At 33.4% G+C, this 27,131-nt stretch overlaps 1 protein-coding gene across 1 annotated transcript; it reads right to left on the bottom strand.

The window, feature by feature from the left end:
- Positions 1-24,228: 24,228 nt before the first annotated feature.
- On the bottom strand, positions 24,229-26,520 carry LOC101889522 (P protein-like). The gene has a single exon (XM_005179570.2). It carries the CDS (start codon positions 26,518-26,520, stop codon positions 24,229-24,231), a length of 2,292 nt encoding a protein of 763 aa, XP_005179627.2.
- Positions 26,521-27,131: the final 611 nt, after the last annotated feature.

The following is a 27,131-nucleotide window of genomic DNA, read 5'->3' on the forward strand; positions in this document are numbered from 1 at the left end:
CCACCTACCTTCTCGATGGATATACATATAAAAAAAAAACAACCAAATGCAAATGAAAATCAAATTAAAAAATTATTGAATTGAACTTATTATTAAAAGAATATGAAATTAAATTAAAAAAATTATATAAATATGGTTACTGTTGAATAAAATTATTAACAATATTAACAAAAAAAGAGTATTAACAAATTTATAAAAAAGAAGTATATATTTATTATATCCTGATATTTAAATTCAATTATAAATCCAAACAAACTCAATTATTATATTTCCAAAAAATAATATATATGCAATGGCAAAAATATTTATAAATGTTTTCAGAAATAAAAAATGATATTTATATTATATATATTAGACATTTTTAATTAAATGTATAAATTATTATTGATTTTTTTAATTTCCCCAAATTATAAATTATTTTTAGAAATTTTGCTTATATTTTTTATTATTAAGGAGAGATTTTCTTTGTGAGCTTGAAATATTTTTTTTTCATTTTTTATTCAATGCGGGGTATTTCGAAATGGGTGAATGTTCGGAAAATATATAAAAATAAATATATATATTGGGGTGTAACGAATTCTTGGGAATTTTGGTTTTCAAAAGACAGACGACCAGAGTGGAACTCCAATTTTTTAGTCTTTCTAGAAAAAGTCTACATAGAGGTTATGCGAAGTATCCTAGGATAAGTAGAACTTATAATTTTATAAATAATAATAATATTTTGAAAATAAATATTTATAATGGGGTGTAATGATATTTTAGAAATTTTGGTTTTCAAAACCTCGGAGGCCAGAAAGGATCTCAAATTTTTAGTCTTTCTAGACTACATGGAGGATATGCGGAGTATCCTAGGTTAAGTAGAAGTTTTAATGGATATTCCAACTATAGAAGACATTTTGGTCCATGATGAGATAGAGGCCTACCGATCTTCTATTCATAGATGGCGCTGTGGTCCCTTTATTTATAAATGTCCTAATAAACTCTTCTATGCATAGAAAATCTCCCTGTTTTTATACCCAACACCACAAGGTGATCAGGGTATTATGTCTTCGTGTATTTGTTTGTAACAGGCAAAAGGAAACGATATAGACCCATAGTTTCTTTTGATGATCTGCATAGAATCACATTCTGAGTCGATTTATGCATGTCCGTCCGCCCGTCCGTCTGTCCATGTAATTTTGTAAAGAAAGCATTTTGCACAAATCATTTGTTTGGCCCAAGGACGAATTCTATTGAAATTGGAGATAATCGGTCGATATTTAGATATAGCTCCCATATATATCTTTGTCCGATTTGCCTTTTATTGTGCACCAGACGTGTAATATTAGCCCAAATGGTACGAAATTTAGCACTTACGACCAAATTGAGTCTAGAAGCTTGTATGTCAAATTTGATCGAAATCGATTCAGATATAGCTATAGCTCCCATATATATATATTGTTCATCCGATTTGTTATTTTTGTCCTCCGCAGCCGTAATATGCACTCTGTAACAACAATATTTTGGGAAATATATCAAATACAGCTCAGAAATGTCTTTGCTAAATGTTATTGAGATCGGTTCAGATTTCAGATATAGCTCCCATATATAACTTCGTCCGATTTACCTTTTATTGTGCACCAAACTTCTAATATTTGTCCAAATGGGATGGAATTTGAGTCTAGAAGCTAGTATGTCAAATTTGGAGAAGATCGGTTCAGATATGGCCATATCTCCCATATATATTGTTCCTCCGATTTGTTATATTTGTTCCCTACAGCCGAATTATGCACTCCATAACAACGATATTCAGGGAAATATACCAAATACATCTCAGAAATATCTTTGCCAAATTTTATTGGGATCGCTTCAGATTTCAGATATAGCTCCCATATATATCTTTATCCGATATGAAGTTAATTACGCACCAAATGGACAATACAAACCCGAATTGAAAAGATACAAATGCCTCTGCATATTTAGTCCTTGAATCATAGCTTGTATGATTTAATTGTCCCATAAAAACTTCACATCTCTACTAAATATGCTTAGTGATGTAGGGTATCATAAAGTCGGCCCGCCCAACTTTAAGACTTTTTTTAACTGTTTTTTTTTTTAAGTTCGACCATCGATGTTCAAATGAGAATGACAAAATACATTTTTCTTCTATCCATAGAAAACCTCCTGGGTAATTTTTATGGAAGACATCTTGGACTTTTGTTTTTGGATGAGGTTCTGAATTTTCAATAAATCTCCCAATTTTGGAATAAAATATTTTTCCACTAAAACCCCCATGCCCCAATTCTCATTCCCCCCTTTTGAAAGCCCCAGCACATATTTTTTTCTTTTTAATTTCCAAACCCAAAACACCGAACGCAAAAAAAAAATATTAAAAGAAAATCACTCAAAAAAAAAGTATTGAATTTGAAAATTTTATTTCAAAACAGAGATATCATTGAAATGAAAGTTTATTTCGTACTGATAATAATTTTAGGTATAATGAATTTGTCTGAAATATAAAAAGTCTGCAATTATTTCTAATATTACAAAAAAATGGGAATAAGAAAAAAATACAACAACATCAAATAAAAAAAACAACAAAACAAAAAATTAAGGGCAAAACAATCTAACAACACGAACAATGGCGCAAGCAAATACGCAGTGGAAGAGCCTAAAACTACCAAAAAATATATATATTTTTTTCAGTTTTTATTTGATTTTCAATTTTCGATTTCTTTTTGTAAATAATTATTTGTAATTAACCAAATCTATGTAAATACTATAAATAATAATGGAATATATATATAAATGATGACGATGATGATGATGACAAAATGGCTATAGTAAACTGGGGAAGCAACCGAAACTTTTAGAAATATATACACAAAATGTTTCAAATCTATGCGATTTATTTGAGAATTGTTTTTGAGATTTAATTTTTTTCTGAAAAAAAAAAATTATTTTCCTGAAAAAAAATGTTCATCTTATTTTAACACAACATAGATAACTTATATTAAAGAAATATATATATATATATATATTTGAAATAAATATTGAAAAACTGATTATATACAAACAACAATAACAAAAAAATAAATATATGAAACCTCTCCCTCGAAAACCCAAAATCCCAAAATGAAAAAAAAAAAATCTCAAATCACTTATTAAATCCAATTACATACTGTTACATATATATATATATTTAAATGTATATATGTCTCATTCCAAAACTAAAAATAAAAAAACAAAACCAAAAAACTAATAAATTATATATACATATTGATTTAGAGAGAAATTTTTAAAATCCCCCTCCACAACAAAAATTCCAAAACCAAAACAAAAAAAAATAAAAAACAGTTCAATTAATTATGTTGTGAGAAATCAAAGAAAAAAAACCTAAAACAAAACGGAATGCCAGCTAATCCACAAAAAAGGTACGAACCACAAATTTTATGTAAACCTAAGAGAACAAAAGAAAAACGAAAGAAATGAACAACACTCCCAACAACAAAACTGTCATGGCTATTATTGAGAGATACGAGGAAATTATAACAAAAAAGAAACAGAGAACACAAACAATTGAAACAAATTATTTATGAAATTATATATGTAAATTATAATAAAAAAAATCATAAAAAATCAACAAAAAAAAATAAATAAAAATGCCTCAGTCAGTATAAAAAAATGAAAAAAAAAATGTATTTTCAATATTTTGTGGGGTGAGGTAAGTATCAAATATTAAGGAACTGATAAGTGTGAATAAAAATAAAATAATAATAATAATAATAATAATAATAATAATAATAATAATAATATAATAATAATAATAATAATAATAATAATAATAATAATAATAATATAATAATAATAATAATAATAATAATAATAATAATAATAATAATAATAATAATAATAACAATAATAATAATAATAATAATAACAATAATAATAATAATAATAATAATAATAATAATAATAATAATAATAATAATAATAATAATATAATAATAATAATAATAATAATAATAATAATAATAATAATAATAATAATAATAATAACAATAATAATAATAATAATAATAATAATAATAATAATAATAATAATAATAATAATAATAATAATAATAATAATAATAATAATAATAATAATATAATAATAATAATAATAATATAATAATAATAATAATAATAATAATAATAATAATAATAATAATAATAATAATAATAATAATAATAATAATAACTAATAATAATAATAATAATAATATAATAATAATATAATAATAATAATAATAATAATAATATAATAATAATAATAATAATAATATAATAACAATAATAATAATAATAATAATAATAATAATAATAATAATAATAATAATAATAATAATAATAATAATAATAATAATAATAATAATAATAATAATAATAATAATAATAATAATAATAATAATAATAATAATAATAATAATAATAATAATAATAATAATAAAAATAAAAATAATAATTATAAAAATAAAAATAATAATATTAATAACAATAATAATAACAAGTAAAAAAGCTGTAAGTTCCATATGGAAGGAATTTGGCAATTTTCAAAAAAAAAAATAAATCTGTTAAATATTTTGTTAAAATCTTAAAAATACCAAATGTAGCCGCTATATTAGAGTCTATACGACGACGTGGACCTGCATATGTAATTTTTGTCATAAGCCATTAAAATATTCAAATGCGAAATTTGAAAAAAAAACGGTGAACAATGTAGCTAAAATCATCAATATAGGGAGGTACTATTATATGGGGGCTAAACCAAAATGTGGAGCTGCACAGACAATTTTCTGTCTTAGGCTGTAGTATTCATTACGAACTTCGAATACCAAATTTAAAACTATTCCGGTGAATAATATCGCTAAAATCATCAAAATACCGGATATCGAGAGGTATAGTTGTATGGGGGCTAAACGAAGACGTGGACCTGCACAGACCATTTTCTGCCGTAGGCTGTAGTATCCAATACGAACTTCAAATACCAAATTTAGAACAATTCCGATAAATAATGTTGCTGAAATCATAAAAATACCGAATATCGGGAGATACCGTTATATGGGGGCTATACGAAGGCGTGGACCTGCACGGACAATTTTCTGTCATATGATGCAGTATCCATTACGAGCTTTAAGTACAAAATTTGAAACAATTCCGATGAATAACGTAGCTAAAATCATCAATATAAGAAGGTGCTATTATAAGTGGGCTATACCAAAGTGTAGTATCCATTACGAACTTTAAATACCAAGTTTGAAACAATTTCGGTAAACAAAGTCGCTGAAATCATCAAAATACCGAATATAGGGAGGTACCGTTATATTTCGGCTATACGAAGACGTGGACCTGCACGGACAATTTTCTGTCATATACTGTAGTATTCATTTTGGACTTTAAATACGAAATTTAAAACAATTCAGCTGAATAATGTCGCTAATATCATCGAAATACCGAATAGCGGGCGGTAACGTTATATGGGGGCTATACGAAGACGAGGGGCTGCACTGAAATTTTTCTGTCTTAGGCTGCAGTATGCATTACGAACTTAAAATACCAAATGTGAAACAATTCCGGTGAATACTGTCGCCAAAATCATCATGATATGAGGGCTATACCAAATCATATGAGGGCTATACCAAAACGTGGACCTACATGACCCATTTTCAATGAAGTAGGTTATTTCTTTATTTTATTATTCTTATTTATCTTGATACGGACATTACTCTAAGATGCTTAAAATTGTACAAATCGGCACTTAAAGGCAGTAGAATTTGAAATTTTTGTATGTATCTGTATATCTGGTACTCAAATGCTATACAAAACATCGATCCGACTGATATACGTTTGAGGTACTAAAAAATTTAACATCCATTAAATATAGTACCAATGAGTGGACCACGAATGTGCTGAAACTAAAATCATTAAATTTGGCTTGGTAGTCTCTACGTAAAGTTCAAGGACCATAAAAAGCGTAGATTTTTTAAAATATATTTTTTCAAGGACTATAAAATGCGTGCATTTTTAAAAATATATTTTTTCAAGGACTATAAAAGGCGTGGATTAGTTAAAATATTTTTTTAAGGACCATAAATGAAGTTGGTGTTTTAAAATATATTTTTTCGAGGACTATAAAAGGCGTGCATTTTTTAAAACATATTTTTTCAACGACTATAAAAGGCGTGAATTATTTAAAATATTTTTTTAAGGACCATAAAAGGTGTGGATTTTGTAAAATATATTTTTTCAAGGACTATAAAAGGCGTGGATTAGTTAAAATATTTTTTTAAGGACCATTAAAGGTGTGGATTTTTTAAAATATATTTTTTCAAGGACTATAAAAGGCGTGAATTATTTAAAATATTTTTTCAAGGACTATAAAAGGCGTGGATTATTTAAAATATATTTTTTTCAAGGACTATAAAAGGCGTGGACTATTTAAAATATTTTTAAGGACCATATAAGGTGTGGATTTTTTAATGTATATTTTTTCAAGGACTATAAAAGGTGTGGATTTTTTAAAATATATTTTTTCTAAGGACCATAAAATGTGTGGATTTTTTTAAATATATTTTTTAAAGGACTATAAAAGGCGTGGATTATTTAAAATATTTTTTTTTATATCTTTTAAGAGGCATGGATAATATTTTTACAAAATATTTAAAAGCCCCATTTTTTTAAAATTTTGTTATCAAAATATTTAAAAGACGTGGCTTTTTTTTTTTTTTCAAAATAATTAAGAGGCGTGGATTTTTTATATATTTTTTATATTTTTCAAAATATTTAAAGAGTTTAGTATTAAAAGTGTAGAGTTTAGTATTAAAAGTGTAGAAAAACTACTGAAAAGCATTACAGCAATTAGCATTAATTTTGGTACGAAAACTACAAAAAAGTGCCCTCGTCCTTTATTTCCCTAAAAATAAACTAAAATAAACTTTTAATTTGTTTAAATAAAAAAACGACGTTTAATAAATATGATGCATAATTGAATTTTGTTGATTATATTTTCTTGTTTATGGGGTTAGGTCTTGTCTTGTTGGGGCTACTTTTTCACTTCCTTTCCCCTTTTTCCCTTACCGTGCAATGCATTGTAACTTCTCCCCCAAATGCCGGCAACGAAGCATTTTTTCTCATGAAATGAACAGCAAAAGCCTAAAATAAACAAACTTCAGTCAAACACATGCCCCAGCAAACCTACACAGCAACACTGTCTTGCATGTGCATGTGTGTGTGTGTGAGAGAAAGTGTTCAAGACAGTATGTGTTAAAAAGGCAAACAACAAAAACCAGGTGTCATAAATTTTAATTAATTTTAATATTTAATTTTATGAACACACGAAGAACAAACTCCAGTCAAAAAGTAAGCCATGACTGGCGGGGAAAGTCATGAGAGAGGGGAGACGAACTAAACAAAAATAAAAGGGGGATCAAAGTTTGTGTGGCAAACTGTTGCTGTTGCTGCACAAAATAACATAGCAAACAAATTGCAAATATCGTGTATGTGAGAGAGAGGGAGAGAGAGAGAGGAAGTTCCATTACTGTGTGTGTGCATCCGTGTTTGTTAGGTATTCAAATTGCTAAGGTCTACCCAGCCATGGTAAATGTTTATGAATACTTTATGCAAGCTATTTATTATAAATACATGTGTGTGTATGTGCGTGTGTGTCTGTCTGTGTGACAGCATTTATGAAATTACGATAAACCCGGATTTTTAATCGTTTAATGTCAAAAGTCTTTCAAATATTTATGTAAACGAAAGTGTTGATTTATTAAATAAAGGCTAAAGGATAACAGCAACAACAATAACGTCTAAAACAACAACAAAAACATCAACAAAGCTGATGATGAGAATGATGTTGATGTTTATTGCCAAACAAGCTTATCAGTTAGTCAGTCAATTGATTTAACAAAAATTATTTATTTTTTCCTTTGCATTGTTTATTCATTAAAATCATTTAGCCAGACACGAAACGGCCACACATACACACATAGGTACCACTACATCTGAATAAATTTTAATTTTCAGTCACAGCAAATGCTTTATGTGGCGCCAGATTAAAATATTTGTGAATAATTAAATTTTGTTGGTTCATTAAATTGACCATTTATTTAAAACTAAATAAATATTCTCTGTCAAATGGTTGGCAGTGCAAGCCATCGTATTGCGAATAATTGGAAAATACAATTTTCAATGGAATTAACAAAATGGAAAGGAATGATATCAGCTAAGCCGAAAAATGAAAATTGAAAGAATATTGGGTGATAATTAAATGTAAATTATTTATTAAAGACATATTTTATTTAAGAATGAAGAAATGTGAAATTAAAAAGAAAAGGATTTATTAAATTATTTTTTTTATTATATTTTTTCAAGGACTATAAAAGGCGTGGATTTTTAAAATATTTATTTTCAAGGACTTTAAAAGGCGTGGATTTTTTTAAATATATTTTTTCAAGGACTATAAAAGGCGTGGATTTTTTAAAATATATTTTTTCTAGGACTATAAAAGGCGTGGATTTTTCAAAATCTATTTTTTCAAGGACTATAAAAGGTGTGGATTTTTTAAAATATATTTTTTCAAGGACTTTAAAATGCGTGGATTTTTTTAAATATATTTTTTCAAGGACTATAAAAAACGTGGATTTTTTAAATATATTTTTTCAAGGACTATAAAAGACGTGGATTTTTTAAAAAAATTTTTAAAATATTTAAGAGTCGTGGATTTTTTTAAATATATTTTTTCAAGGACTATAAAAGGCGTGGATTTTTTAAAATATTTTTTCAAAATATTTAAGAGGCGTGGATTTTTTTAAAATATATTTTTTCAAGGACCATAAAAGGCGTGGATTTTTTAAAATATATTTTTTTCAAAGACTGTAAAAGGCGTGGATTTTTTAAAATATATTTTTTTCAAAGACTATAAAAGGCGTGGATTTTTTAAAATATATTTTTTTCAAAGACTATAAAGACGTGGATTTTTTAAAATATATATTTTTCAAAGACTATAAAAAGCGTAGATTTTTTAAAAATATTTTTACAAAAAATTTTCCGGGAATGGACTTTTTTAAAAATATTTATACAAAATATTTAAGAGGAGTGGATTTTTAAAAATATTTTTTCAAAATGCTAAAGGCGGTGGATTCTTAAAAACATATTTTCAAAATATGTAGGAGGAGTGGATTTTTTTAAAAATATTTTTTCAAAATATTTAAAAAGCTTGGATTTAAAAAAAAAATGTTGTCAAAATATTTAGGATATTACGATGCAGCAAGTTTGGATCAAATCGAATACCGGGCAGAAGAATGAACACCGCTAGATTGACTATAACCGATCGACTGTCCTGAAGCGGATTTGATACAAAGAGACCTAGGATCTTAAACCCTTATTTCTTTAAAGCACGTTTTTGCAGTGTCCAATGACATTGGGCCTCTGTAGCCATATGGCTTTTGATCCTCCTGCCTTTCCTATTTCACTTTAGTCCCTGAATTTCATTCTTCTAAAAACATTCGAAACATCTCTTGGAATCTAAATCAACTTTCAACACAACATCTCTTTTTTTCCTGAGAAAAAAACGGACATCCTTTTGGAACAATAAACAATAAAATTTCCCAGAAGTGATTTTGTCCTTTACACACACACAAAATTCATTTGACCATGAAGGCCAGTACATACTGGGAATTTTTTGGGAATATCTGTTGATTTCCAAGGCCACTCATTGCCTTTCATTTCGGCATTTATAAATCAATCAAAATATTTCTGTTTTTCCCCCGAAAAAAACGTCGTCCTACGCCAGCAAAATATGTTTAGCGGATTTTAAGGCAGATCCTTTTTATGCCTTAAATATCCCAGGAAGAAGCTGATTTCCTTGGTAATCTGTAAAAGAGGAAAAAATTCCATTAAACTTGTTAATAGTTATAACAAATACATATCCTGTCACCCTTTCCCTTATCCTTTTTTTTTTTTTTTTTGGAAGGTAAACATGAATGAAACATGTTGCTAATAAATCTTCTAAACGGCAAATATTTAATCACAGGACAAGGAATAATGAAATATGTATGTGAAAATATATATATTTACTCCTATTTTTTTCCTTGCCGTTCGTCCACTTATCCTGGGGACCCAGACATGCGTGAGTATAGGATATACATCCTTACCGATAATTTATTCATAAGCGTGGGTGCGTTCAAGAAAGTAGTAAAGAGGTTTGGAGAGAGAAAGGGAGAGAGAGAGGAAAGGATAGCAGTGCCTGGTTGGGATGGGTGACACATAACATTGTTAGCTATTTACATGACCTTTTTCTAGTTTAAATGGACAGCATGTCCTTTATGCTTAGTCTTTGAATTAACATGCCGTTATAGGCAGAATATGTTAGACGGCTGAATGAGTATGAGAATGTAATGTGATTAGATTAAGGCGGCTGATGAAAAGCAAAAGTGGCTAAGTAATGCAAAAGGTATTTGTTTTTATGAACCTATGGGCGTATGAGTAACGACAACACGTATACGTAGGGGTGCCTTCTAACTTCATTGCGCATACGTATTATCATAACTCATACGCATAAATGCAAATATATATTTTTTTGCTCTGTTATCAAGATTTTTGGAAAAGGCTAGAAGAGAGTGTGATTCTCATTCACTTTAGAGATTTACATAGAAATTAGTTTCCACCAAATTCGCCATTGTCAAAAAAAGCTGACATTATCTTATCTCGCCGAGATGAGATAATGATATTGCTGGCGATCAGCAAATATTGCAAAGGTGTTTTTTTTTTTTTTTTTTTGAAACCCTTATTAGTACGTAGTCAGTCCAATGGGGAAATACTCCGGACTTAAGCAATCAATTTTTTAATTTTTTTCTCCTTGACTTTCAAAATCTTGAAAATATGATTTTGTCCCCCTTTGCCTTTGACCTAACCTCCTTTCGACTGCCTTTCACAAAGCCCAGAAAGCCATTGAGCTCTATAGAGCTCATGTCTCGAGACATGTTTCATTCTGCTACTCGTCTGTGTTTATAAATGTGTCTAAGGGTTTATTAACAAATAATATTGTTAAACGACAACTAGCCGTGATGTAGATGTAAAAAAAATGAAACAAAACAAATGAGAATTTATTACCATGTTAGGCCACCGCTCCCCTGCACCTAGCTACTATGGAAAGCTAGTTGGTAATTTCCATCCAATAAAAATCATAGGAAATCTCAAGAGATTACACAGCCATGTAATTATGAATGGTAAAATGGGCTATGTACATGTATGGAGGATTTAAAATTTTTCTCTAATTCAACTTCTTAAAAAAAAAAAACAAATAAAAACTGTGCATTTAACAAAAAAAAAAGTAAAAAAGAAGCTATGTTCTGCCAGTTTGGAGGAACTTCAAAAATTTCCAAAAAATTCCGTCGCAAAATGCCGCTGAAAGGAAAACTCGTTATATGGGGGCTATACGAAGACTTGGTCCTGCATATACAATTTTCTCCATAGGCTGTAGTACCCATTATGAGCTTCGCATACGAAATTAAAAAAATATCCGGTGTATATTCTCTTAAAATCATCAAAGTACCGAATATAGGAGATAGCGTTATATGAGATCTATACGAAGACCTGGAACTTGAACAATTTCCAAAAAATTCCGTCCAAAAATACAGCTTAAAAGAAAACCGTTATATGGGGCTATACAAAGACTTGAGCCTGCATATAAAAATTTTTGCCATAGGTTATAGTACCCATTACGAGCTCCATATACGAAATTTGAAACAATTCCGGTGAATAATATGGCTAAAATGATCAACATAAAGAATATAGAGAGGTACCGATATGGGGGCCTATGCAAAAACATGGACCGGCATATACAATTTTCTGTCACAGGCTATAATACGTATTAGGAACTTCAAATCAAATACGAAGAAGGCCTTTTTAGAGAAGACCTTCTTCTTCGAGAAGACTTTAAGATCTTCCCAGAAAAGAAATCTAGGTCTTCTTTGGGAAGACATCCAGGTGGTTCTCGGGAAGATATTCAGATGATTCTCGAGAATAATTTCGAGTCTTCTTTGTGAAGACTTGCAGGTTTTTTTCAAGATGTCAGGGAAAATTTCAGGTCTTCTTCGACTAGACTTTCGGGACTTCTTGTATCAGACTTCCACTTCTGCTTCAAGAAGATTATGACGAAGAAAGCCTCCGCTGGTCTTCTATGGAGAAGACCCTCAAGCGGCATTTTATTCCAGAAGACCTCCACGAAAAACGCCTGGTCTTCTATGGAGAAGACTTTCAAGCGGTATTTTATTCCAGCAGACCTCCACTGATATTGCCGATCCCCGAACTCGATTTAAGTTCTTCGAGAAGACTTTCAGATCTTCCCAGAAAAGCAATCTAGGTCTTTTTCTGGGAAGTCTTTCAGGTGATTCTCGAGAACACTTTCAGGTCTTCTTTGTGAAGACTTTCAGGACATTTTCAAGGAGACTTACAAGTCTTGATAGGTAGAATTTCAGTCCTTCTTCTACTAGACTTTCAGGATTTCTTGGATCAGACTTCTACTTCTGCTTCAAGAAGATTATGACGAAGAACGCTTCCGCAGGTCTTCTATGGAGAGAGCCTCAATCGGTATTTTAACACCTCCACTGATATTGCCCGAAGTCGATCTAAGTTCGATAATAATACTACGATGTACCAAGTTTGGACCAAATCCTCCCATTCCCTTTGACTCCCTTCTAGAGTTATCATTGGCACGAGCCAGCAATGTCCTGATAAGGATTTAGTCCACGGAGATCTCAGGTCTAAAACCGACAGATAGGCAGAGGGGCTGGCGGACATCGCTAAATTGTCTCCAAATGTCCTGATAAGGTTTTGGTCCAAAGAGAGGGTCTAAAATCGTTATTTTGTTGAGGTAAGATTTGGCCGTATCAAATGATATATACCCTCTCTAGCTATATGGCTGAGGGTATAATGAATAATATAAAAAATCCGCGATAATGTCTTATATTTTTCTTTACATATCCCCATAACCAATCCACCTCCCCACATTTCCACCATGCCATCTGTAGTGTGTCCAATTTCCATTTTCCATCCACTTTAAAAGAAAAATTTCCACAACCAAGAAATATTTATTCAAATTTCGTCATAGCCATAAATCTTATGCAATGCTCAAGTGGCATGCTTCGGGCGAATAGTGAGAGTTTATTTTCTGCTGCTGCTGCTGCTGCAGTTCCCGCTGCCTCTGCCTCTGTCATTGGCTTCGTTGCATTCTTCGTTTCCACATTCACTGGCCATGTTTGTCGTCAAATGAGACCAAAAATAATTGTAATGATTTAAATAGACTAAGTGTGTGTGCGCACACGTGTGTTTGTGTGCCTCTGCCGGCCGCTGCTATAAATATTTCACCCATTAACGTAATACTCAAAATATGGGACACATTCACACACAAATGACACCAGGTTAATTATAAATAAAACTATATATATTTTTAATTTTGACTTTCCACCCAAAATCCAAAAAAGAGAAGAAAATAGAAAACTAGCTGACGTTTACATGAAAATTTGGTAATAATTTTTTAAACACCCATGTTTCTCCTTTGATCTTTGGGTGTCATTGGAAATAATTTCCTAATTGAACACGAAAGAGGTAAACTTAACAGACCCGGGAACTAATTCAATTGTCATGGGGCGTCAACAAAAATTTTGATAAATGTTTTATTTCACAAAATGAAAATGCCGAAGAATATTTTCATAATTAGCAATGGAATAGTTTTGATTTAGGGGTGAAAATATTTTTGAATTATTCTATTTTCAAAATTAAATAATATGGATTTTGGGGGAGAAATATTTTTGAATTATTCTATTTTTGAAATAATTTTTTTTTTTTTTTTTGATTTGGAAGAAAATATTTTTGAATTATTTTATTAACGAAAATAATTTATTTTAATTTAATCTATTTTCAAAATTAAATAGTTATGATTTCGAAAAAAAAAATATTTTTGAATTATTCTATTTTCAAAATTAAATAATTTTGATTTAGGGGAAAATATTTTGATTTGTAAGAAAATATTTTTAATTTATTTTATCAACGAAATTAATTTACTTTTAAATTATTCTATTTTCAAAATAAAATTGTTTTGATTTGAAAAATATTTCTAAATTATTTTATCAACGAAATTATTTTTTTAAATTATTCTATTCTCAAAATAAAATAGCTTTGAGTTCGAAAAAAATATATTTTTGAATTATTATATTTTCAAAATTAAATAGAAGAAAATATTTTTTAATTATTTTATCAACGAAATTAATTTATTTTTAAATTATTTTATTTTCAAAATTTTATTTTATCAACAAAATTAAATAATTTTGATTTGCGAGTTTTTTTTTTTTAATTATCGAAATAATATCTAACAATAATAAACAAGATTGTTTTTAAAGTAATTTCCCCATCCAATTCGGTATTCATGGAAACCGGTATTGATATTCGTGTGAGAGAATAAAAATAACATCAAAAATTCAATTATTTTCCAACCCCCAGCTTCCCCTTTGTAATTCCGTCAGTTATTTGTTACTCGTTACCATTGTCCATTGGATAATTTAATTTATTTCCTGCAAAATTACACTCTGCATTTTAATAACTCAATTCTATGGGAAATTCAAAAACCAGTCAATATGTCAAGTGCATTTGGGAAATGGCCACTGCAGCATGGGGTCAAAGGGTAATAGGGTGGAAATAAAGAAGTATCGGAAAATGTAAAATATTTTTTTTTTTTTTTAAAAGGTCAATAAAACGTTCATGTCTTCTACGAAAAGACCTCCAGGCCTTTAACGAGAATGCTTTCAATACTTTTTCGAGAAGATTTCCAAGTCTTAAGTCGAAAAATTTCAGGTCTTCTTGGATCACACTTCCACTACTTCTTCAAAAAGACTTTCAGGTCTTTTCGAGAAGACTTCCAGGACTTTTTCGAGAAAACTTCCAGGATTTTTTTGAAAAGAATCCCAGGTCTTCTTCTAGAAGTCCTCCAGATCTTTCTCAAGAGAAGAAGGCCTTCTTCAAGAAGACTTCTATGTCTTCTTCAAGAAAACCATTAGGACATATTCGAGAATGTCGCCAGATATAATTCGAGAAGATCTTCAAGTTTTCTACGAGAATACTCAGGTGGCTTTTGAGTAACCCCTACCTTTTCTTTTCCGAGATTTTCAGGCCTTTTTCAAGAGGACTTCCAAGTTTTAGTCTTGACGGAGAAAATTTGAGGTCTTCTTAGATCAGACTTCCACTACTTCTTCAAAAGTCTTTCAGCTCTTTTTCGAGAAGACCACCAAATCTTCTTCGATAAGACTTCCAAGTCTTCTTCGAGGAGACTTACAGGTCTTGTTTGACTAACCACCAACAATTTTTTGAAAGGACATTCTATGGAGACGACCTACAGGACTTTTCTGGAGAAGACCGACAGGTCATCTATGGAGAAGACCGACAGGTCTTCTATGGAGAAGACTTCCAAGTGGACTTCTTTGAGAAAAGATCTCCAGGTCTTCTATGAAGAAGTCCTCCACCAGGACTTCCATGAATAAGGCCTCCACCAGGTCTTCCATGAAGAAGGCTTTCACCAGATCTTCTATGAAAAAGACCCTCTGCAGGTCTTCTATGAAAAAGACCTTCTGCAGGTCTTCTATGAAAAAGACCTTCTGCAGGTCTTCTATGGAGAAGACCTTCTGCAGGTCTTCTATGGAGAAGACCTTCTGCAGGTCTTCTATGGAGAAGACCTTCTGCAGGTCTTCTGTGGACAAGACCTTCTGCAGGTCTTCAATGGAGAAGACCTTCTGCAGGTCTTCAATGGAGAAGACCTTCTGCAGGTCTTCTGTGGAGAAGACCTTCTGCAGGTCTTCAATGGAGAAGACCTTCTGCAGGTCTTCTGTGGAGAAGACCTTCTGCAGGTCTTCTGTGGAAAAGTGGAGAAGACCTACAGGTTCTTTATAGAGAAGACCTACAGGTCTTCTATTAGAAGACCTCAAGGAAGACCACGAGCTCCTCTATGGAGAAGAAGAACGAGCTGTGAAGACTTCCAAGTCTTCTATGAGAAGACCTCCAAGTCTTCTTCTATGCGAAGACCTCAAGGTCTTCTAAGAGAAAACCTCCAGGTTTTTTATGAGAATACCTCCAAGTCTTCTATGAGAAGACCTGCAGCTCTTTTATAAGAAGATCTCAAGGTTTCCTATAGAAGATCTAGAGGTCTTCTATGAGAGAAGACCTGCAGCTCACCGGAGAAGAGCCCAAGGTCTTCCCCTGAAAAGACCTCAAGGTCTTTCAAGGTCCTCTATGGAAAGGCCTCCAGGTGCTTTATGAGAAGACCTACAGGTCTTCTATGCGAAGACCTTAAGTTCTTCTAAGAGAAAACCTTCAGGTTTTTTATGAGAAGTCATCCAGGTCTTCGATGAAAAGACCTGCAGCTTTTCTATGAGAAGACCCCCAGGTTTCTATGAGAAGACCTCCAGGTCTCCTATTTGAAGACCTTGAGCTCTTCTCAGGGTCTTCTTCTTAGGAGAAGACCTTTAGCTCTTCTGTTAATTTATTTCTTTTTTTTTTAATGTTCATTGTTTCCTCTAACTTTTGCTCCTTTATAACATTTTCGTTCCACTCTAATGTTATCGCTGCTCTGCAAACCCTATTTCCACTTATTAGGTCCTCCGCATTTCAACAATAACAATCCGGTTCGTGGGTTATTTCATTTCATATCATGTCGACAAGTTAAAACAATCTATTCAGTCAAACCGCATTCTATTTGATTAAATATTCACCAATTGTCATCATACATCGTCGGCATAGAGCTACAGGATGAAGGGGGTCGGGGGCATTGGGGATTCTGGCCAAATTGATGGATGTTTAGATGGATGAGAATAACAACACATAAAATAATATTTTCTGTGAACAATTGTGGTCAACTTTTTGGTGTTTTCGTGGGTGATGGATGAAATCCATCAGCATCAACATCATCACCACGCGGGTGAATGAGGATGGCGGCAGGAGAGAAAGGAGTGAATTTGTAAAATAATAGTTGAAAGTTCACTTGTGGCTCTTGTTACTTTTTGGTTTATGTTAGTGGCCGAGAGGCTCTTTGTGGTTTGGGTAATAAAAAAATTGTGAAATGCGGAATGATTTTTTTTTTTTTTGATTGCAAATCGGAAAACGTGCATGAAATAGCAAACTATGTGGATTATTATTTTTTTTACCATAAAATAAAAAAATAATAATTTCATCAAAATATTTATTTCAAATCTCAATGGAATAATATTCCTCTGCGGAAAAATAATAAAAAGAGATTTTTTTTGAAATCTAACATGTAAAAAAGCTGTAAGTGCGTCTGGGCCGAACTTTGAATACCTTCCAGTATTTGGTACAAATTTAGCAATTTATTATTAGGGTCTTTACGACGACGTGGCAAATTTAGGCAACTTTTGTCACAAGCTATTACAATATTCAAATGCGAAACTTGGAAAAAATCTGTTTATAATATAGGGAGGTACCATGGGAGGAATATAGAGAGGTACCATGGGAAGAATATAGGGAGGTATCATGGGGGTTATAAAACGTGGACATGCACAGACAATTTTCTGTCATAGGCTGTAGAATTCATTACGAACTTCAAATACCGAATTTGAAATAGTTCCGGTAAATAATGTCGCTTAAATCATGAAAATGCCGAATGTCGGGGTACCGGGGCTATATGAAGACGTGGACCTGCACAAATAATTTTCTTTCATAGGCTGTAGTATCCATTACGAACTTCAAATACCAAATTGGAAACAATTCCGGTAAATAATGTCGCTAAAATCATCACAATACCGAATATCGGGAGGTACCGTTATATGGGGGCTATACGAAGACTTGGACCTACATGGCCCATTTTCAATACCAAAGGTCCTGAAGACATAATACACATTTGAGTAAAATTTTACACATGTATACTTTGTGGGGTCTAAAATGTATATTTCGAGGTGTTACAATCGGAAGGACAAACTTAATATACCCTCCATACTGAGGTGGAGGGTATAAAAAGGCAGTGATTCTTTGAAATTGACACAGAAAATAAAAAAATAATTGAATTAAAAATATAATCCATGAATTATAGCTCCGAGATATCAAATGTCACAGCAGGAGCAGTGGCGCGACTAAACAAGATTATATGGGGGGGGGGGGTGTAGGCAGTAGGATCTTATCGGATACAATTTATGATACTTCCCTCTAAGAGAAAAAAATTCCAGGAAATAATACACTCCTATTTTCCTTGAAATTCCCATCTCCTCTCCCCTGTCCCTAACCTGGCAAAAAATCCTCACATGTATCACATACACACAGGAAAAAATTAATACAATTATAATCCGCACATAAATCCTTGTTATTTGCAGTATCACTGTCTCTTTGTTGTCGTTGTTGTTTTGTTTTGTTCCATTTTCTTTCTTTTTTTAATTATTTACCTTAAAATGCCACACCAAGTTTAAGCAATAAAGGAAACATTGACTTTTGATAATTCCAGGCACCAATACACCTATACGCACACCCTGCTTCATACCTGTACACACATACATATATGTGTGTGTATTTTGTGCGGATTATTGGCTAAGGCAATATCTGTAATTTCTTTTCCAGCTTCTTTGACATCAATTAAATGTTGTAGGTTTTTTTTTTTCTTTCTTTTATCACGACTATGTAATCGGCCCCGGCCCCTGCTCGGCTAATATTACCAATAAAGGTGAAGAAAAAAATTGAAACGCAAAGCTGTGAAAAGTTAATCCCTTGATATTAGTATTCACAAAGCAAGCCAACTCCTTGGCAGGTTTTCTTTTTTTTTTTTGTGGGAGAATATAAGGAATCTCCGTACAAGAAAACCAATAGCAAATAAGGTGTCAAAAGAAAATGTTTGGGGACACGTGTGAGTGTATTAAAGAAGGTGCTAGCGGAGAAAAATGATTTTTGGAGGACGATTTACGATATTACGCATGTGAGGTACTTAAAATCACAAATCGGATGAAACTTATATATTTGAGCTAAAGCTACATCCGAACCGATTATCACCAACATTTAAAGTACTTTCTTCTGGGCTGAATTACGTCGGAACTGCCAAAATTCAAAATTCATATTGGCCATTTGGTACACAGAAAATCTGAAATCGGGTAAAGACATACATATATATATAAGGGTGGGATAAAAAAACTGCAACAAAGTCAAATGCCATAATTTTCACATTTTTTTTTAATTGAATGAAAGCAAATTGAATGAATCGGAAATAGCATCAAATTTTAGAATAAATTTAGATTAGACCTTGCACGAATTATGGCCTTAAACAGCCAATGAAACCAACACACGCTGCCCGAATGTTGCTCTGCGGTATTTTGGCCGAGCGAAGCTCTTGCTTGAGGTGATCGACACTTTGGTATTTTTTAGTGCCAACCCTACTTTCCCAAATACTCCAGACACAAAAGTCCAACGGATTTGTATCCGGAGATTTTCGTGGCCATTGTGCGCTGAAAATGAAGAGAGGAACCTCATTTACTAACCAATTTTGGGTGGCGCGTGCTGAGTGCTGTTGGAATTTCTACCCTCTAGAATATTTTCGCGATAATATTCGGCATTTATTCTAATGCCACGGTTGATTAATACGAGCGAAGAGCGACCACCGGCTGTTATGGCGGCCCAAACCATCACCATGGCCGGCGCTTGAATTCTGGTGGCCAACCGAAGGTGCACATTTTCAGCTGACCTCTTTAGCAAACTGCTGGACAACGAATATTTACTCATCGCAGAAAACTAAATTCGGTCAAGCGAAGAAACTTTTTTGCTCTTTTGAGTCTATTCTCTTTATGTTGCGGTATAAGTTCTTCCACTTTTTGGAATTTCAATGGCTTTACCCCGAGCTCATTTTTCAATATTTGCCGAATGGATTACTGCGATATGTTCAGCTCACGAGCCATTTCGGTCACTGTGATGCGGGTATCGATCAAGTCGCTTCTTTAATTTTCGAACGTGTTTTCTACCATAGTATGGAGGGTATATTAAGTTGTTCATTCCGTTTGTAACATTCATACATTCTAGACCCCACTCAGCATAAAATTCTATGTCGATTTAGCGATGTCCGTCTATCCGTTTGTGGAAGTCACTCTAGCTTCCGAATGAATTGAAGTAGATTGATAAAATTTTGCTCATATGTATATTATGCCTATAGGACTTTTGGTATTGAAAATGGGCCATATAGGTAAACGTTTTGGTATAGCCCCCATATAACGGTACCTCCCGATATTCGGTATTTTGATGGTTTTAGCGACATTATTCACCGGAATTGTTTCAAAATTGGTATTTGAAGTTCGTAATGGATACTACAGCTTATGACAGAAAAGGGGATGTGCAGGTCCACGTCTTCGTATAGCCCCCATATATCAGTACATCCCTATATTCGGTATTTTGACGATTTTAGGTACAATACCAACCGAAATTGTTTGAGATGTGGTATTTGAAGTTCGTAATGGATACTACAGCCTATGACAGAAAATTGTCTATGCTGGTCCAGGTCATCGCACAGCTCCGATATAACGGTACCTCTCTATATACCATATTTTGATGATTTTAGCTACATTATTCACCGTTTTTTTTTTCAAGTTTCGAATTTAAATATGGTAATGGCCTATGACAAACAATGCCTATGTAGGTCCACGTCGCATAGACCCCAATATAACGGCTATATTCGGTATTTTTAAAATTTTAACAGAATTTTTTAAGGAATTTTTTTTTGGAAAATTTCCAAATTTGTTCCAAATGGTGGAGGATATTCAAAGTTCGGCATGGTCGAATTTACTGTATTTCAACTTGTTCTCTTTTTAGCTCTACTTTCATAATATCCTGGAATTTCCCCGAAATTATTAAAAAAAACTTAAATTTGTGGCACAGTGTAATTAGAGTATGAATGCAGTGTCGGATATCTATACAAACCAGTGTAGTTTAGGAGCAATTACATTCCGGTTGATGTTGCTATCGTCTCAATTTGTACTAGGCACGAATTGACGAAGATGTCTGAAACATTTGACCGTCGTGTGAAATAGGCCCGCACAGAACGCTTCACCTCTTTTATTGCCCGACTCACTCCAAAAGACCTCCGGCTACAGCCCATAAATTTTGGAAGCTGGAGCTAGATCCGGTTTAGCAGAATTCAAACAAAACATGCAAAGCTTTTACAATAACAAACACCACCACGAGTCCCCAACCCCGAACCTCCGAAGACTTGACATCAACATCCCAACCACCTCACCATCGTAAACCCTGATTATCTATCACTCGTCAGACCCATGACTATTCACTGAAATACCCGATAGCCTTAAAGTCTGACGGCGGAGCTGACGGCACTCCAAGCATCAACATCGTTATACCTGATAACCCTCAACACGTCGACAATCGACGAACATAAACCAAAGTCGTCAAAATCCCGTCACTTCGGACACCAACATCGTAATTCCTGATTACAATCAACTCGTCGAGAACTGACGACCATAAGTTTCCCGATTTCCTTCAAATCGTCACCATACCGTCACCCGAATACAACATCGAAATTCCTGATCTTCCTCAACTGTTAACATACAACCTTCACCTACGAGCACCCGATCACCTTCGAATCTTCTCATCAACCAGCCGTATACCAATCACCAATCTTCTAACCCACCTCTGATCATAAATACAAAAATCCCAACTTCTAATTTTATAACTCCAAATGCCAAAATCCCTGAAATCAACATACCCACCTGTATGTCACCTGTGCCCACGTGTGAGAAATAAGGACTAACTTGGCCTAAACACCTTTGTTGACACCGTTTGTTTTTTTCTTCTTCTTATTTTTTGTTAACAATTTACGCATTGTTATTGCCTGCCTCTATTATTGGCCCAATCAAGATGGGCGGCAGAAGGTCGATAGGCCAGATGTGCTAAAGAGCCAATAATATGTGTTACCAGTTAAAAAAAGGACAAAACTTCATTAAACGTTATTTTGCCGGAAATTGACAATTTTATTCAATAAAATGAGAGCGAAGAAAAAATAAAAAAAAAATAAATAAATAAATTGCCTATAACATTAATAAATATGGTAATTGGTTGTGGGGGCGATTGTTGGTATTTATACATGCAGCATGACAAGTGGACCAAATGGGCGAAAGGGGGGAGATAAATTTAAGATGAATGAAAATATTTAGGAAAATTTTTCTTGGGCTTTGAGAAAGAAAATTAACAAGGAACTATTTTCGTTTAAAAATGAGGATATTTTGTCGAGGAAATCTGAAGAAAACCCTGTTGGAAATAAAGAAAGTGAGAGAGAGAGAGAGAGAGAGTAGAGTAAAGTAAGTGACTGACAGACTCAACGATTCATCAACGCCCAGACGAAACGACTGAAGCTAGAATCTTGAAATTTTGGGTGAGCATCACTCTTGGTCCGAAGGTGTCAGATAAGGCTGGGTTTTTGGAAATTCGTACCAAAACTGTACGTAAAGTACTAAGAGGTTTTATTGACGATCAAGTAGTGAACTAGATGTCTTGAATTTGGAATGAGAGTCACTGAAGGATAAACCAAAGGGTTCTTGGAAATTCACTCTACAAGTGTACGAAAAGTACTAAAATGTACTATATTTGATACCATATCGTATCATGTGAACTGTTAGAGTTAAAAACTTGAATTTTAAAATGGGAATCAAGTTTGAGCAGTAGAGTCGATGTAAGGATTTGCTTTTGGAAATTTGATAAATATTTGGAATTTCATAAAAATTCTAATTTGAAGGAACGAAGGGAGGTGCCATGCCGTAATTTGAAATTAAAATTACTCACGGATTTTCGGATTGGGATATGGAGAAGTTTTAAATGGTACTAAATTTAGTACAATTTAAATTTGGGTGAACCGATAGAGCAGGAATGCTGAAATTTTGAAATAAGATTACATGTAGAAATAAGGTAGTTTTGGAAATTCGTACTTATGTGTACCAAATGGTACTAAATTTGGTACAATTTGGACAGTAAAATTGGAATATGGAAATTTGGTGCAATTTCGTTTTGAGTGAACAGATAGAACTAGAATCCTGAAAATTAGAATTAAGATTACTGTTGGAGTTCGTACTTATGTGTACTACATGGTACTAAACTTGGTACAATTTGTATTTGGGCGAACGATAGAGGTGGAATCCTGAAAATCAGAATTGGTATAACTATGGTAGTATTTGATTGGGATATGTGCACTAAATGGTACTAAATTTGGTACGATTTGGTATTGGGTGAACATAAAGTTTTGAAACCTGAAAGTTAATATTAGGGTAGCTGTTCATGTGTACACTGGACATATATGGAGGTGGTTTCGGAAATGTGTACTATAATTGTACATATATGGAGGTGGTAGTAGTAAATGGTACTATTTTTGGTATTAAAACTCAGAAATCTAATATTTCGACTACTGGTAGAATCTCTGTTTGAGATTTCACAGTGGCTTGGAAATGCGTCCTATACTTGTACGAAAAGTACTAAATGGTACTAAATTTGGTATTGGGTGAAGGGAAAGGGCTGGAAATTTTAATTCAAATTTAGTTTTGATGTCTCTGTTGGAATCCGTAATTGGGATAAGGAGGTGGTTTCGGGAATGTGTAGCGTAATCGTACGAAAAGTACTGAATGGTACTAAATTTCGGTATTGGATGAATTTAGGGCTAGAATTTTCAAATTTGATATTTAGGTGTCTGTTGGTATCTGGAATTGAGATAAGTAGGTACTTTTTGAAGTGTGTACTATAATTGTACGAAAAGTACTAAATGTGGTATTGGGTAAAGGAATAGAGCTGAAATCCTGAAATCCTTGAGAAGGAGCTGATTTTGGATATGCGTACTATAATTGTATTAAATGGTGCTAAATATGGTAATGGGGATAATTATGGAGATTTCGCTGTCGAAGTAGCCGGCACTTGCTAGTAAATAAATAAATATTTAGGGATGCTCGGACATGACAAAGCCCTGTTATATCAACGAGGTCATGATCAAGGGTTTTAGAGATATTTTTCCTCTGGATTTCTTCGTAATGGAAATTAAAAAATTTATTTAGTTTTATAAGGATTCTACGGATATATTCCTACTTGATTTCGTCGGAATCGATGTGAATAAATTTTATAACATTTTATTTAAATTATCTTCATTACTTTTCTTAACAGAGTTTAATATTGGAATAAATATTAAAAAAACACAACTCAGTGCCACTGACCCAAAACATGGGCCAACAGGAGATAACAAGAAGCTATAATTAAATTACCCAACATAATGAGGAAACCGATTTTAAAATAATCCCAAAATGTTATGGAGTAGCCATGCTTAGAGGCCACACCGGTACAGGCAACATTGACAATGCCAGCGACAAGACATCCATTGGCGCCCAAGCTGCAGCCCAGGGCCAGGGACCACACCAAAGGCATTAGGGGTATATTTACTTTTTCATTCTTGGCTAAGACTGTTATCACAGGCAGCAGCAAGTTAATCAAGGTCGCATTGCTGAGCAACAGACTTAGGCTGGCAGAGATTCCAATTATGGCCAAAATTCCAAGGGTTAGGCGATATTCGGTCTCCACATTTGCCAAAGAGTTTTCCAACATTGCACCAATTGCTTCAGAGAATCCCAATTTCTCAAGCATTTGGCTGAGAATAAATAGCGCCGAAATGAAAAGCATTGTGGCCCAGTCAATGCGTCCCAGAACCCCCTCCAGATCTTCATAATTGCATAGACTGAGACACAGCAAGGCTCCCAGTACCGATATCCATCCCAGGGATATTTGAATGGATTGGAAACCCTGATCCAGGATGACAAATAAAAAACGCACCAAAATGGCCAGCAGACAGGCGATGAGCAGGGGTATTTTCTTTAGATGGAAATTCTGGCGTAACTTCAAAACCTTCTCCTCAAATCCTGAGGGTGGATCGGGCATTTTTCCCAGGCGTTTGAGACGTTTCCGGAGACTCCTTATGCGTGTATCCACGGTGTCTTTGGCCGAGCGTTCATCCAGGGAATAGGCACCCATGCGATCGGAAACTTTGCGCCACACCCTAGTCAGGCGCCTTAGTCTCTCCACCTGTAGGGGTTCCTTGGTACCAATTTGGGCCGAATTGTGGAACAACAGACGAAGATGGATGTAGGATTGCAGTAAGTTCAAGAGAGAGGCTGGCAGAAGGTGAATGAGAAATGAGCCATAGGAGAGGTTCTCCTGCTTCAAACTCTCATGTTGGAAAATCAGATAATTGGAAAGGGAGCTGCTTGGTGTCAGGGAGCAACCCAGATTAATGGCAATTATAAGGCATGCCAGAATTGGGGCACAATTCAAATGCATTATTTCACAAAGTCTCAGGCCGATGGGTGTCAGGAACAATATCAGGGTAATGTCATCGAAAATTAGGGCCAAGAGAACACTGGAGGGGAACAAAACATTGAGCAAAGGCCAAATGTGGCCATTGGCCATTTCATAACTCCAGGCTGCCAAATAGTCTTGTAAACCGGTTTCAGCCAGGATTTCCATTATCAGGGATATGCCAAAAAAGTTCATGATAATATCGAATTCCATGCCATGGAACACCTCCTCCAGGGAAGGCCTCACGTGGATGGCAGCCACCAGGCCAATAATCAGGGAACTGCAAAGTATGGCAGCAAAGGTGCGATGCAAAAGATCGGAGGCCATGAGCAAATAAATTGTAATTAGGAGCGCCAGACCCCAGATAATTATCCAGGTTTGGCCAGACTCCACAGGGGTCACAAATAGTTCCAGGGAAATATCTTCCATGGATTTGCTGCGGAACAATAGTTGGAATTTCCTCGAAGTTTCTGGGAAAATAATTTGTTCCATGACTTTTTCCACCAGGCTCAAACTTGTAGAATTTTCGTTAATAAACAAATGTTTTACTAGGGAAATATTTTTGGTCTTCAGTAAATCCTTTGAGCTGCCTTGTAAAACATAACTTAGGAAGGACTTCTTTGCTTCCTGGCTAGCTACAACTTTCATATCTTGAAAACTTTCCCTTGAAAAAAGTCCTCTCAATTTCATTGCCAAACCCACACCCTGCAAATCTAATGGCAACTCATATATTATTGCCATTTGGGGTGGAAAACTTAGCAACACCATTTCCTCTTCCCGTTCCGGATACCTCATCAGGTGATAGGTAAAGGTAAGCCAACAAATCATCAGCAATCCCTGAGTCAGATAACGTAGGAATTTCCTTAGATTCCTTTGTAATGCCGAAATTGGTTTCAAACGATAGGGTTCCTCCTCGGGTTCTTCATTCAATGAGAGATGCTCTTCGGAATACACAGCCAATTCGGCACCACCTCCAATGCGCATTTCATGGCGACTGTTGTTGTTTTGGAAAATATCTTTTTCGTCATCGTCGTTTTCTTTTTCTGCTTCAAATGGTTGGCCATCAGGTAAGTGGTAAACAATTTGTCGAATCACAATTTCTTCATTGTCCTGCAGACTTGTAGATGAGGAGTTCGCGAGAGGCATTGTTCCGACTTGGTAGGGATTTCTTTTCTTCAAATTATTGTTTGATGTTCAGATTAATTTGATTTGAATTTGACATTTTTGCAATGCGAAAAGAAAATATTGGAGGAATAATTTCCATATTCAACACTGAAATTCTGACATTTTGAAATAGCACACAATGGGGTCTGAATAATGGGATTTCAAAGATTATTTCAGAATTTGCATAAATAAACAAAATTTTTCTGCTATACCAGATATTTCCTTTATGATATCGAAAATTTTCAGAATTTCATGTCCATTCCTTTTTTCAATAACAAACTATGTAAGCATATCCAAAATAATCGACAAATCTCCATCCTAGTACATTTCGAATAATTTCAGGGTGAGATGATAAAACTGCAACCAACTTCAGACTGCTGTCATTTCTAAGTCACTCGTCCGCCAGCTGTTAAAATTATTCCAGTGACAGCTCATTATATCGCTTACAAGCGTACAAAAGCATTTTGCTCAGAATTTTCCAGAAAAAAAAGTTACTCGTGATGGAGGAATTCAAGCGTGATAATGTGTTTTTTTATATTCGGCTGGAAAAAAACTACAAGTGGCTATCGTTAGTGCACTCCAACATTTTAATG

The sequence above is a fragment of the Musca domestica genome, unplaced genomic scaffold, assembly GCF_030504385.1.
Source record: "Musca domestica strain aabys unplaced genomic scaffold, Musca_domestica.polishedcontigs.V.1.1 58, whole genome shotgun sequence".
Classification (NCBI taxonomy): Eukaryota; Metazoa; Arthropoda; class Insecta; order Diptera; family Muscidae; genus Musca; species Musca domestica.

Excerpts from the sequence above, each read along its gene's own strand:
- LOC101889522 (XM_005179570.2), bottom strand. The coding sequence starts at position 26,520 with ATGCCTCTCGCGAACTCCTCATCTACAAGTCTGCAGGACAATGAAGAA.